The 12,423-nt window shown below is 40.2% G+C and overlaps 1 protein-coding gene across 1 annotated transcript in view; it reads right to left on the bottom strand.

The window, feature by feature from the left end:
• Positions 1-519: 519 nt before the first annotated feature.
• ATP10A (ATPase phospholipid transporting 10A (putative)) overlaps positions 520-12,423 on the bottom strand; it is a 295,670-nt gene continuing 283,766 nt past the window's right edge. Inside the window, exons 18-21 of the mRNA XM_020992777.2 lie at positions 3,746-3,826; positions 3,458-3,562; positions 2,809-2,996; positions 520-2,678 (exon numbers count right to left, since the gene is read on the bottom strand). Of these exons, the coding sequence (XP_020848436.1) occupies positions 1,997-2,678; positions 2,809-2,996; positions 3,458-3,562; positions 3,746-3,826 (1,056 nt within the window). The 3' untranslated portion in view covers positions 520-1,996. The remainder of the gene's footprint in view (positions 2,679-2,808; positions 2,997-3,457; positions 3,563-3,745; positions 3,827-12,423) is intronic.

Genomic DNA, 12,423 nt, shown 5'->3' with positions numbered 1-12,423 from the left:
TCCCTGAGAGATTCATAATATCCATCAGCAGACTAACCTTGTATATCCATTTTAGTTATCACTTATCTAAATTAATTTTTTCTCCTTTTCACAAACCTGGGACATTGAGCTGGAATAAGTGTTAAGTAGGTCTCCTTAAGGTTCATCTGGAAAAAAAGGATAAGTTTGTAATTTGTAAAGCAGGTTTATAAGTTCAGGAAATGAGAAACCTGGGGGCAGGGGGAAATCCAGAGTTATAAAGCCTCCGCCCTGCCCCCAATCCATCTGTGTATCCACTCGACCGTGCTACCTTCTTGGAAGTAGCTGGCTTATACCAAGGACATAGGAAACAGACATTCTATTCTTTGAACAACCACATAGAGAGTCAGAATTCCAATCAGACACCAAATGGTATTTAGTGAGGCAGTAGTTTTGCACATGTATGGAAACCAGGATAGAGCAGAAATAGACATGTTCAGGGGTCCATTCTCATTACCATAGAAGCATAGAAAGATGGTGAAACCATTCATACTCTCAGTATCACTTTCGCCTCATTTCCAGTTTTTATTAAGTTTTGACTTCAAATCCAGTGTTCTTTTCAAAGGGGCATCTTCCTACCTGTGTGACCTTAGGCAAGATGTTGCATATTTTTGTGCTTCCTTGAATATATGATGAGGAAGTTGGAATAAGGTCCCCTGCCTCTCTACATTCTAACTAGGTGACTTCCTACATGTTCTCTGTGATCTAATGACACTGACCTCCTTGCCGCTCCTTTAACACGACACTTCATCTCCCAACTCGAGGAATTTTCACTAGCTGTCCTCTGTGCCTAGAATACTATCCCTTCTTGTCAATGTCTCCTGGCTTCCTGACTTCCTCCAAATCTCAGCTAAAGTCTCACCTTTAGGGACTTGCAAGAAGGCTTTCCTAGTCTTCCTTAATCTTCCTGCCTTCTTTCTAAACTTATCTCCAATTCATCCTGTGGATATTGTGTTTACACATCGTTTGTCTTTCCTGGTAGACTCTAAGCCTCCGGTTTCTTGTCTTTTTCTGTATCCTCAGAGCTTAGCACAATGCCTGGCACATAGTAGGTGCTTAATTAATGCTTGTTGATTTGACTTAAGATATGGCTCTGAATCAGGTATAATAGGATCATCGACTCAGAGTTAAAAGGGACCTTACAGGTGGTTGAATCCAACCCCCTCATTTTACAGATAAGGAAACAGAGGCCAGAGAAGTGCAGCTAGTAAGCATCAAATACTAAGAAATGGCACTACTGCATTCTGTTTTACCACACCACTTTCTTCATAATACACAAAGGTCCCGACAGGCTGTGAGTATTACGCCACCCTCGAAACATAACCTAGAATGTATAAATGTGCAAACTGGCTGATGGTAACAGGGGACACTCTTTTTTTTTGCAATATGAACATTATTTATTGTTTGTTATGGTTTTAAACAGGTGAAGTACAACATAGGGGATGAAATACTCATAATGTGATATTTATAAACTATCTGCATGACATTAGAGGACGGAATGAGTGTTCATGCTTTTCATTTTCCTGAAATTCTGCCTTACCCTTCTTTTTGTGACGAGATGAGCAACACACATGGTGGGATTTGCCGTTTGAGAGTTTACAATGATGTCTCCCTGATAGCCATCTATATTCCTGCCATAAAACGGCAATGAAAACCAATGCCCTGGGAACTAGGTATGATGCTTATACTTCCAGACAGGATGTTAAGTAAAGCATTTTGAAGGAAATAAAACATACTGCATTTTCTTATAAAATGAGATGAAAAAATAGATTTAAATGTAATTTTCAAGTGCAACTTTTTTCTTATACTTTAAAGCTCTGGTGTTTTTCAATATACTCTACTTAAAATTTAAAAAATAAACCTTTTTTTTTCTTTTTGGTACCTCTAATTTCCTGTTTCAGTCCTGGAAACACTTAAAGACATTTTTACTATAACTCTTCTGTGCAAATAGAAAACATAAATATTATTAAAGTCCATGTTATAAAAAGGTTGTTTCAAGATTTTCACTGTTGTGGCAAACAGCAGCAGTCCCTTTAACTTTCTCCTGGAAGCAGTCTGAGGTCTCTCTTTTTAAACCTTTTAAGTCCTGATCCAGCTGGGAGCCAATGGAGAAAAATGTGCTACCCAGCACGTCAGTTTGTAAACTACTCTGAGAGAACCGAAAGGCTCTTCCAAACCCATTAAACAATGGTGTGGAGGAAATCCAGTTTAGTAAACTGAAATCTGGCAGGTCTAGAATAGAGGACAGAGGGGATACTTCTCTGGTGGAGGATTCCCCCTCAGAATCACCAGGTGGTCCCTCTTGGACAGCACCTTCTGGTCTCTGGGGCACTGGAGAGTGTCCCCTTAAGCTGTCCATCACAGTGTTCTTCAAGGACTGGGCATTCACATTTGCTGTCCTGTGCCCACTCCTTGACTCTGTTACAGAAGCTGGTTGATGTCCAGACTGAGATGCTAGTGGAGAGTGGTCTTGAGGATGGGGTCCAGAGGTATCACTGCCCTTCGAAGCTGTGCTCTCCAATCCTTGCTCTCCTACAGGATGTTGCTGAGAAATGGTGTCTTTGTGAACACTGAATTCCTTTGGGCCCCACCTGGCCAACTGGCGCCCCAGCTGCAGCTGGGTTGGGAAGAGTGTCCCTTGGAATGTTCTATACAAAAATCTAGAGATGATGCAGAGTAAAAGATAAAGAAAAAAACAAAAACCTGGTTACTAGAGATAGCTATTGCATGACAAAAATTATATCAAGAGAACAAAAGTAGCTATGGTTATAGGAAACATGACAAACTTACCGAGGCAATAAGGCCACAACAGATGATATGATAGTAGTCAAGTAAAACATGGGGTCACCCATTAACCTTTGCATAGTCCAGTAAGGGTTAGATGGAGGAAAACACGTTGAACAAGAGGCATTGTACACCAAAGCCACAATGAAAAATATAAGGATACTGAAGCTACATGCTGTCCAGTGGAGCCAGGTCTGGGAGAGAAAAGAGAAACGAAAGATATCCTTCGAAAATGATTCAAAATGTACTTCGGTTTGACAAGCATGTTAACCCTCATCCAGCAATGAATGAACTTAGTCCTGAGGGCCAACTACATAGGTGAGCAGTATCCTTGGTGTCAATGTGGGACTCAGGTAGAGGAAGGGGAGAAGGAAAAAGGGAGGAGGGTTGGGTATGATGAAATATGAAAACAGGAATTGAAGCCTAAAGCTATGTGTGTGCAGAGTGGGCAAAAGGCTCCTAGCAGTGCTGTAGGCAATGTACAGATTGACTAAAACTTCGTTTTTTCCTATTTCTGGAAAGTGAAGACTGGTTGGTATGTTCATGTTATGTTCACATATATGGTGTTTCTAAATATCAGTAGTATTATTAAATTTGGGAAAATAAACACTTGTTCACTCAAACAAAACAAAAACATCAGTCTTGTGGCTCTTACCCAGGTTTTGGTTTCAATGCCCAAATGCAGTATGATGGTGAAGAGAGCTATCGTCGTGATGACAGTTCCCCAGGAAAATATATCAACATCAGAGTCATGGTAGGCCTGTAAGAGAATAGCATTCTGAGTACTTCTGGAGCCTGGGGTAAAGCCGTTTGACGTAAATTGCAGAAAAAGATCAACTTAAAGAAAATGGTCAAATTATTCTGTGTTTAGAGGGCAGGGGAGTGTCAAGTTCAGAATTTTAAAAATTAAATTTAAATTTAAAAAAGAAAAAGGCCAACTTACGAAGTAAGGGATGAAAAAGCAAACCAGGCTTTGATAGGTGGCGTCAATCATGTTCATCCAAAACATATAGGGCTGGTATTCCTATGAGGAAAAAAACCAAAACAAAACAAAAAGGGAGAACTGAGGGAAAAGTTGGGCACTGTCTAAAAAGACTCATTTCTAACTAACCAATTTATATCTCTTTTTGTGTGTGTGTGAGAGAGAGAGGCAATTGGGGTGAAGTGACTTGCCTAAGGTCACACAGCCAGTAAGTGTCAAGTGTCTGAGGTCATATTTGAACTTAGGTCCTTCCGACTCCAGGGCCAGTGCTCTATCCAATGTGTCACCTAGCTGCCCCTAACCAATTTACATCTTAAAAGGCCATGTAAAGATGATGGAAAGAAGGAATAGGTAATAGGATGAATAAAAAAGGTATGACACAGTTTATAAAAATGAAGTTAAGAGTGATAAAACTCAGAATAAGGTGAGGTTAGGGAGAAAACTGGGTAATAAGGATGACTTTGACATAACAAATGTAAAGTGTGTTACAAACTTTAAAGTGTTCTATAAATGCTAGCTATTATTTATTCTTGGGGAGGAAAGAAGGATGAAGAAGAGATCAGACACTACTTGGGTGAATGGGGGGGGAGAGGGGGAGAGAGAGAGAGAGAGACAGAGAGACAGAGAGACAGAGAGATGGTGTTGTTTTTCAACCCTTACTTTCTGTTTTCTCTCCCAAGAAGAACCATCTTCGGACTACGAAGGACAGGTTGAAATTGGGTAACAGGGAATTGGTACCCCGAATAAGTAGGAAAACTGTGAAAGAACATCTGCTCCTGATCAGTTCAAGTAACTATGACCAGATGAACCACATCATCTGGTACTGAAAAAAACCTGGCAGATGCAATTGCAGAAGCACAATCAATGATCTTTGAAAAATTACAGCAAATAGGAAAAGTACTGCAGGACTGGAGAAGGGCAAATGTTGAACTGATCTTCAAAAAAGGGAAGAAAATGGATCCTGCCAAATACAGGTCAATGGACTTGATTTTTATTTGGGGGGAAATTTTCTTTTAGAATATATTACCAAAAGGATGGATAATGGTACATGCAGAAAAGGAAGTCATGATCACAGACTCAGCATAGTTTTGTCGAGGGAGTGGATCATGTCAACTTTAACCTTACTTCCCCTCTGCTATGGACATTGCTTAGATGAGTCTCAGCACAGCATCTGATCATTTCTGATGCTCTTGTATAAAACACGGAGAGATGCACTCCAGCGATTAATACAATTACCCTAGGTGGATTCGGATTCTGAATTGATTGAATGATAAGATCCAAACTGCAGTTTGGACTACAGTCAAATATCCCTGTCATCTGGGTTTGGTACTCTTTAATCTTTTTGTCAATGAATGAAAAAGGCATAGGTGGCATGTTTATAAAATCTGTAGATGAAAGAAAGCTGGAAGGGAAAGTTAATACACTGTGCGCCAGTCGAAGTTTCAAAAAATACGTTGAAAAGCCAGTTCCCTATTTGAGAGAAGTGTGCCCCTTTCCCCTACCCCCAGGGCCTCTGTGTATGTGTGTATGTATGCACATATGCACGAATGTATTTTTTGCTGAGGGCATGACCATTTTTCTAATTATATAGGTTCAAAACCTTGGAGTCATCCTCTGCTCTTCCTTCTTACCTACCCCACAAATCTAATAACTTGCCAAGTCTTGACAATCCAACCTCCACAATATCACTTGCACCATCCTCTTTTCTTCGCTCATTCAGACATCATTATAGTTTATAGTCCTCACTACCTCTTGCCTAGACTATTGAAATAGCTTTCTAATTATTCTCCCAGTCTTAAGTCTCACCTCCAATTCACTCTCCACACAGCTGAAATATTCACATTCTTAAAACATAAGTCTTATCATGTCGCTCCCTTGCTCAGTAAATTCTAGTGGTCCCCTATCACCTTCAACAAACTTCCCTATTCTTCACTTAAAGCCCTTGACCACTTAGCTCCAACCTATCTGGACGTTGCCTCAGACAAAGACCTCGAAAAGACCTTGGCTTAAAAGGGCCAAGGTTTCCCACTCAATCCGGAGTTATCACCAGTTATCTGAACCTACATCTTGCCACTGACTCCACTGACTCTGAAGGAGATAGTGAGGCTGATGACTTGGCACAGCCCTGCCTCATTTAAATCCGATTCACTTGCAAGTCAAGACATCACCCCCCTGATGTCTTTGGTCATCTTCGAGAACGAGGGGCAAACAACAACAACATCTGGCCTTATTATAGATTACCCCCCTCCATGTATTCTTCAGACCTCCCAAACACTGTCTTTTTGCTGTTCCTCCCACACAACATTCTCTCTTCTATGTCCATTTTTTTTTTGCACAGGCTCCTCCATGCCTGACATGCACTCCCTCCTACCCTCCATTTCTTAGAATCCCTAGTTCCTTCAAAACTCATCTCAAGAACCACCTCCTACATAAGGTCTTTCCTGATTCTTTCCAGGCATTAGCGTCTTCTCCCCACATCCCCCATTGCTTTGTTTTTATCTTATACAAATTTTTGTTGTTGTTAGTCATTTTCTGTTGCATCTGACTCTCCATGACCCCATTTGGGGTTTTCTTGGCAGAGATACTGGAGTGGTTTGCCATTGCCTTCTCCAGCTCATTTTACAAATGAGGAAACTAAGGCAAACAGGATGAAGTGACTTGCCCAGGGTCACACAGCTAGTAAGTGTGTGAGGCCAGATTTGAACTCAGGAAGATGAGTCTTCCTGACTCCAGGCCTGTAACTCTATCCACTGTGCCATCTAGCTGCCCACACTAATTTTATATGTTCTTATTAACTGCTTGACAATTGATTTGTTGAATCAAACCAAAATGTATAATATTTAAGAGGGATAAGTGTGAAGTCTTATACTTGGGTACAACCTTCCCCACCCCCCCAAAAAAAGCCCAAGACCTTTCATAAGTACAAGATGGGAGAAATGTAGCTAGACAAGGAGGTTCATTTGCAAAAGTTCAGGGAGATTTTAGTGGGCTGCAAGCTCAATATGAGTTAATAGTGTGATAAGAAGAAAGCTTAGGCAATTTTCCACTGTGTTAAGAGAGATGGTGTCTAGAACGTGGAAGAAAATTAGAGATATCAAGAGAATGTTTCATGCAAAAATGGGCATGATAAAAGACAAAAATGGTATGTATTTAATAAAAGGAGAAAAGAATAAGAAGAAATGGTAAAAATATACAGAAGAACTATACAAGAAAGATTTTAACATCACCAATAACCACAATGGTATAGCTACTGATCTAGAGCCAGACATTCTGGAAAATGAAGTCAAGTAGGCCTTAGGAAGCATTGCAAATGACAAGGCTAGTGGAGGTGATAAAATTCCAGCTGAGCTATTTAAAACCCTATACGATGATGCTGTTAAAGTGATGCACTCAATACACCGGCTAATTTGGAAAACTCAGTAGTGGCCGCTGGATTGCAAAAGATCAGTTTACATCCCTATCCAAAAGAAGGGCAATGCCAAAAAATGTTCAAATTACCAAACAGCTGTGCTCATTTCACATGCCGGAAAGGTGATGCTTAGATTCTGCAAGCTAGGCTTCAGCAACATGTGAACTGAGAATTACCAGAAGAGCAGGCGGGTTTTCAAAGGGGCAGAGGAACCAACAACCAAATGGCCAACATTTGCTAGATTATGGAGACAACAAGGGAGTTCCAGAAAAAATATCTACTTTTGCTTCATTGATTACACTAGAGCCTTCAAGTGTGTGAATCACAACAAAATGTGGCCAAGTCCTCAGAGAGATGAAAATACTAGATCATCTTACTTGTCTCCTGAGGAACCTCTACTTGGGCCAAGAAGCAACAGTAAGAACCCGGAACCACTGATTGGTTTAAGACTGGAAAAGGAAATACGACAAGGTTGTACGTCGTCATGTTATCTGTTTAGCTTATACGCAAAGGACAGCATACAAAATGCCAGGCTGGGTGAATCAAAAGCCAAAATTAAGGTCGCTGGGAGAAATACCAATCATCTCAGATATGTAGATGATGATACCCCTCGATGGCAGAATGTGAAGAAAAATGAAGAAGCCTCTTGATGAGGGTAAAAGAGGAGAGTTTAAAAATCTGGCTTGAAGCTTATCATCAAAAAACAAAGACTTTGGCAACTGGTCCCATCGATTCCTGAAAAACAGAGGAAGAAGAAATGGAAGCAGTATCAGATTTTATATTTTTGGGTTCAAAGATCACTGCACATAGCAATTGCAGCTATGAAATTAAAAAATGATTGCTCTTTGGAAGGAAAGCTATGGCAAATCTGGACAGTTTACTAAAAAGCATTCATCACCTTGCCTGCAAAGGAATGTCAGTCAAAGCTATGGTTTTTCCGTACTAATGTCTGGCTGTGAGTTGGACTATAAGGAAAGCTGAGCACTATAGAATCTATGCCTTTGAACTGTGGTGCTAGAGAAGACTTTTGAGAGTCCTTTGGACAGCAAGAAGGTCAAATCAGTCAATACTTAAAATACTTTGGTCACATAATGAGCAGATGGGACTCTTTGGAAAAGAACCTGATGTTGGGAAAGATTTGAAGGCAAAAGGAAAAGGGGACAGCAGAGGATGAGATGGACAGAGAGTGTCATGGAAGCAGTGACAAACTTTGCCTGGACAAACTTTGGGAGACAGTGGAAGACAGACGGGCTTGGTGTGCAGTGGTCCGTGGGGTCACAAAGAATCAAACACGAGTGAATAACTGAACAACAACAACAAGCCATGTTGTATTCTTATTATAGATTACTCTCCTTCCTGTCCACCCAACTGGTCTTCTTGCTTTTCTTAAGACCACATGTGAAGTATCATGTTAAGTCTGGATGCCATATTTTAGGAAGGACACTAAAAAGCTGAAGAATGTTTGGAGGAAAGTAAATAAAAAGATGGGAGGGTCAAGGTCAGGCCATAGAAAGACACGTGAAGGAATTGGGGATGTTTAGGTTTGAGAAAGGGTGACTTGGGATGGAACATAGAAGTTGTTCAAGTGTATAAAGGCCTGCCATTTAAAGGGACAAAATTTCTTCTGCATGGTTCCAGAGGTCAAACTAGGAGAAACTGGTAAACTGGAGTCACAACAGCCCTGAGACTAGGAAAAACTTCCTAACAATTAGAACTCTGCAAAAGCAGAATGGGGCAGTGGTTTCCCCCTCACTGGAGGTTTTGAAGGGAAAGCCGGATGGCCAACTGCCAGACAGGTTGTAGGGAGCAAATCCTTGTTGGACTAGCTAACTTCCCAGGTCTCTTCCAAATCTGAGATTCTGTGATTCTGTAATGCCTCAGTCTCGTTATACCACTTCCCTCCTCATAAGATTTTATGCCTCCCTATTGCCCAATGGATAAAATACATATTCTTTAGGCTGGTTTTCAAGGTCCTGCACAATTTGGCCCTGACCAACTTTTTCAATCTTATTTCTTAATCCTCTTCTTTTTTCTAACAAAAAGATGCAACCATACTGGATTGCTCACTTTTCTCCCATTTTGTCCTAACCATTTCCACTTCTGTAAATTTTTACCACCTCACTGCCATGCTTGAAATGGACTTTCCTGGAGTCTCTGGCTGTTGAAATTATTCTCTTCCCTTGATACCAGTTTTTCCATGAACCCTTCAATGATTTCCACAGTTACCTCATTGACTCTCTCCTATTCTCTATTTAATCTCTCCTGTGTCACTTTATCTTAGCCCACGTTGTATTATTTGTGTACATGTCTCATCCTCCCCATCCAAGATTATAAGCTTCCTAAAAATAGGGACTGTAGTTTTCCTCTTGATATCCCTAGGACCCAGGGCAGTCCTTTAATATGTAAATCTTCGTTGAATTAATCCAATACCTATCAGCTAAATCAATAGCAAACCAAAAGTATAAATTAAAGGACAATGTACAGGACTATCAGAGAATCTTATGGCCATTAGCTATGGTAGGTACATGGAATGATCTCTCAGTTACATGTGTATGTATGTAAAACCCGAGTAGATGGTGCTATTTTTTTTATTCAAGGTCATGATGAAGATAGGGAAGATTCAAAACAACAACTGAAGTTTTATAGTCATATTAAAGCAAAGGTCTGAGACCACTCACTGTAAATAGCTCCTAAGATAGAATCACATGACTGCATCTTTAGTGAAATTAGGCAGAAAGGGAAGTATTTTATAATTTCTAATTCAGCCCACTTCTTTACTGCAGTTCAGCAATTCTTCGGTGGATTTGTAAGGCTGCAGGTACTTATCCCTTATTAATCCCTAGTGTTAATTTCCAATGGGAAGTGAGTTTTCTAACCAAACTTTTCCTAGCTATAAGTCAATGGTTTTTCTTGGCTTCCATTCAAATTCAACGAAAGAAGAATTAGCTATTCTATTGGCAAGGCCACAGTAGCGGAGATTCAGTGCAGCCTTCAATCTATTCACAGCCTCTCCTCGGAGATGGAGAGACCACTTGCTGAAGCTGGTTATTCTCAAACGTGAATTAGAGAACCTATTTGTAAGTACGATGATGTTGCCTTGCAGACTGATGGAAACATCTCTTAGGGTCGTGAATCTAGTGAGTACTCAATCAGCATCCATTGCTGATGTCTGACCAGAGTGTTTTGAGTCCTCAGCATGGGATGATGAACTGAAGGGTTCTGCTGCTTATTCTCATTATAATCAATTATATGTATGTACCTGTGTATATGTATATATGTATGCATGTATAGGTTTATACACATATGTACATATACACACAGAGATACCATTTATCTATTAATTTTAAAACACATGGTTTTATAAGCAAAACTATTTTCCCTTTGTGCATGTGGGCACTGGGATATATTAGCATTGGGAAGATAAACCCTGCAAACGAAATAATGTCTTTCACTGAATCAATATGCATGCTCTTTGTACCATTATTATTTGTAAAAACTGCTGAATTCCAAAGAGAACAGTGTAAAAGGCAACACACTCCCAAGACAAGAAACCTTCTCTCCCTTTTCCTTAGATGGGTCTATTAGTGTAGGACTACCAGTGCAGAGCTTTCTATCTTGATATCCCATAGGTTTCTCAAGCTTACCACGTCCAAAACAGAACTTCTCTTTTTCCATAAACCCATCATTCTTCCAAATGTTTCTGTTTTCTGTCAAAGGTGCTGCCATTCTTCTACTTTCCTGGATTAGTAATCTCAGCATTATCTTCACCTCCTCACTGTACCTCACCCCACATACCCAATTAGTTGATGAATCTTGCTGTTTCTACCCCTACAACATCCCTCACATAAGTACTGCCTTACTTTTGGCCCTCTCACTTAGATTATTTTAATGCTCTCTTAATTGTTTCACTCCAGCCCATCCTCCACACTTGTGCCAAAGTGTTTTTTCTTAAATGCAGGTTGGACATAACTTCCCTACTCAGTAAAGGCCACTGCCTTTAGGATGAAATATAAACTGATTGTTAAATTTTAAAAGATCCTTAAAACCTGGGCCTTTACTAGCTGTGTGACCCTGGGCAAGTCACTTAACCCCAATTACCTTAAAACAAAAAAACAAAACAAAAAAACCTGGTCCTAACCTATCTTTTCAGCCACACTGAACAGGCCACCAGATGATCTGATAGTCCTGTTCACTGTCCTTTTATTTATACTTTTGGTCTGAACCTACTTGTTTATTAATTTAACTGACAGCTACTGGAATAATTCAACAAGGATTGCCCTCTCTAGTCTTCAGATACAGCACACCACCTCCTGCCTCCATCTTTGCACTAGTCCACCCCTCTCACCTGGCATGCACTCCCTATTCATCTCTGCTTCAGAATCCTCTTTCAACAAGACAGAGCTCAAACACTACTTTCTACCACAAAGCCTTTCTGGATCTCTCAACTGTTATTCATCTTCTCCCCAACTAACTTCTATTGAACTACTTTATATTTATTTATATTTATTCTCCATGTGTTTTTATGTGTCCTTGTCTCCCTTGTTAAAATGGAAGCTACCTGGGGGAGTAGAGATTGTTTCTTTGTGTGTCTGGCACAGTTCCTGGAATACAATAGGTGCTTAATAAATCTTTGTTGACTGACTGGTGGTTCTTATCTCCGCCTTTCCATAAATGCTCTATAGGGGACCCACTGAATATAGTAAAGGCTTTCCATTCATTAATGAATATGGTAAGGGTACCAAAGGTAGGACAGAGCTTTGCCATCTCTCATTCTTACTATATGATTGAGTTGCCTCATTTTCTGGTTATATGGTTATAATTATCTTTTATGCCACTTTGCATGTATCTTACGGCTTATAACCTTCTGCATCCTACTCATACCCACCATGCATTTTCTGGGTGGCCCTTTGGATCACTAGCAGATCTGAATCTGAGATCATGCCATTTCATAATTCAGAGCTGCACACAGAAGAGCAGTAAGGGAATATTGTTATTAAAACATACGGTGTTTGTGGTACCATTTCTGTCACCCCTGAAAAAGGTTTATCACCTTTCTTTGCATAATGCGTGATTCCAAAAGTATTACTTAGGGAAGAAATTTGTTGTCAGACTGCCAGACAGTCAATAAATATTTATGGGAGCACAAAGGAAAATAAGCTTCACAAATCCAGAACCAATTCCACTCTGAATGTTCTAACAGTCGGATCTGTGGTCATGGCTTCTCCACAGC

The sequence above is a fragment of the Phascolarctos cinereus genome, unplaced genomic scaffold (assembly GCF_003287225.1).
Source record: "Phascolarctos cinereus isolate Bilbo 61053 unplaced genomic scaffold, phaCin_HiC Scaffold_726;HRSCAF=1367, whole genome shotgun sequence".
NCBI lineage: Eukaryota > Metazoa > Chordata > Mammalia > Diprotodontia > Phascolarctidae > Phascolarctos > Phascolarctos cinereus.
Note: the sequence above shows the minus strand (reverse complement) of the source record. Positions and strands in the feature narration are given on the sequence as shown.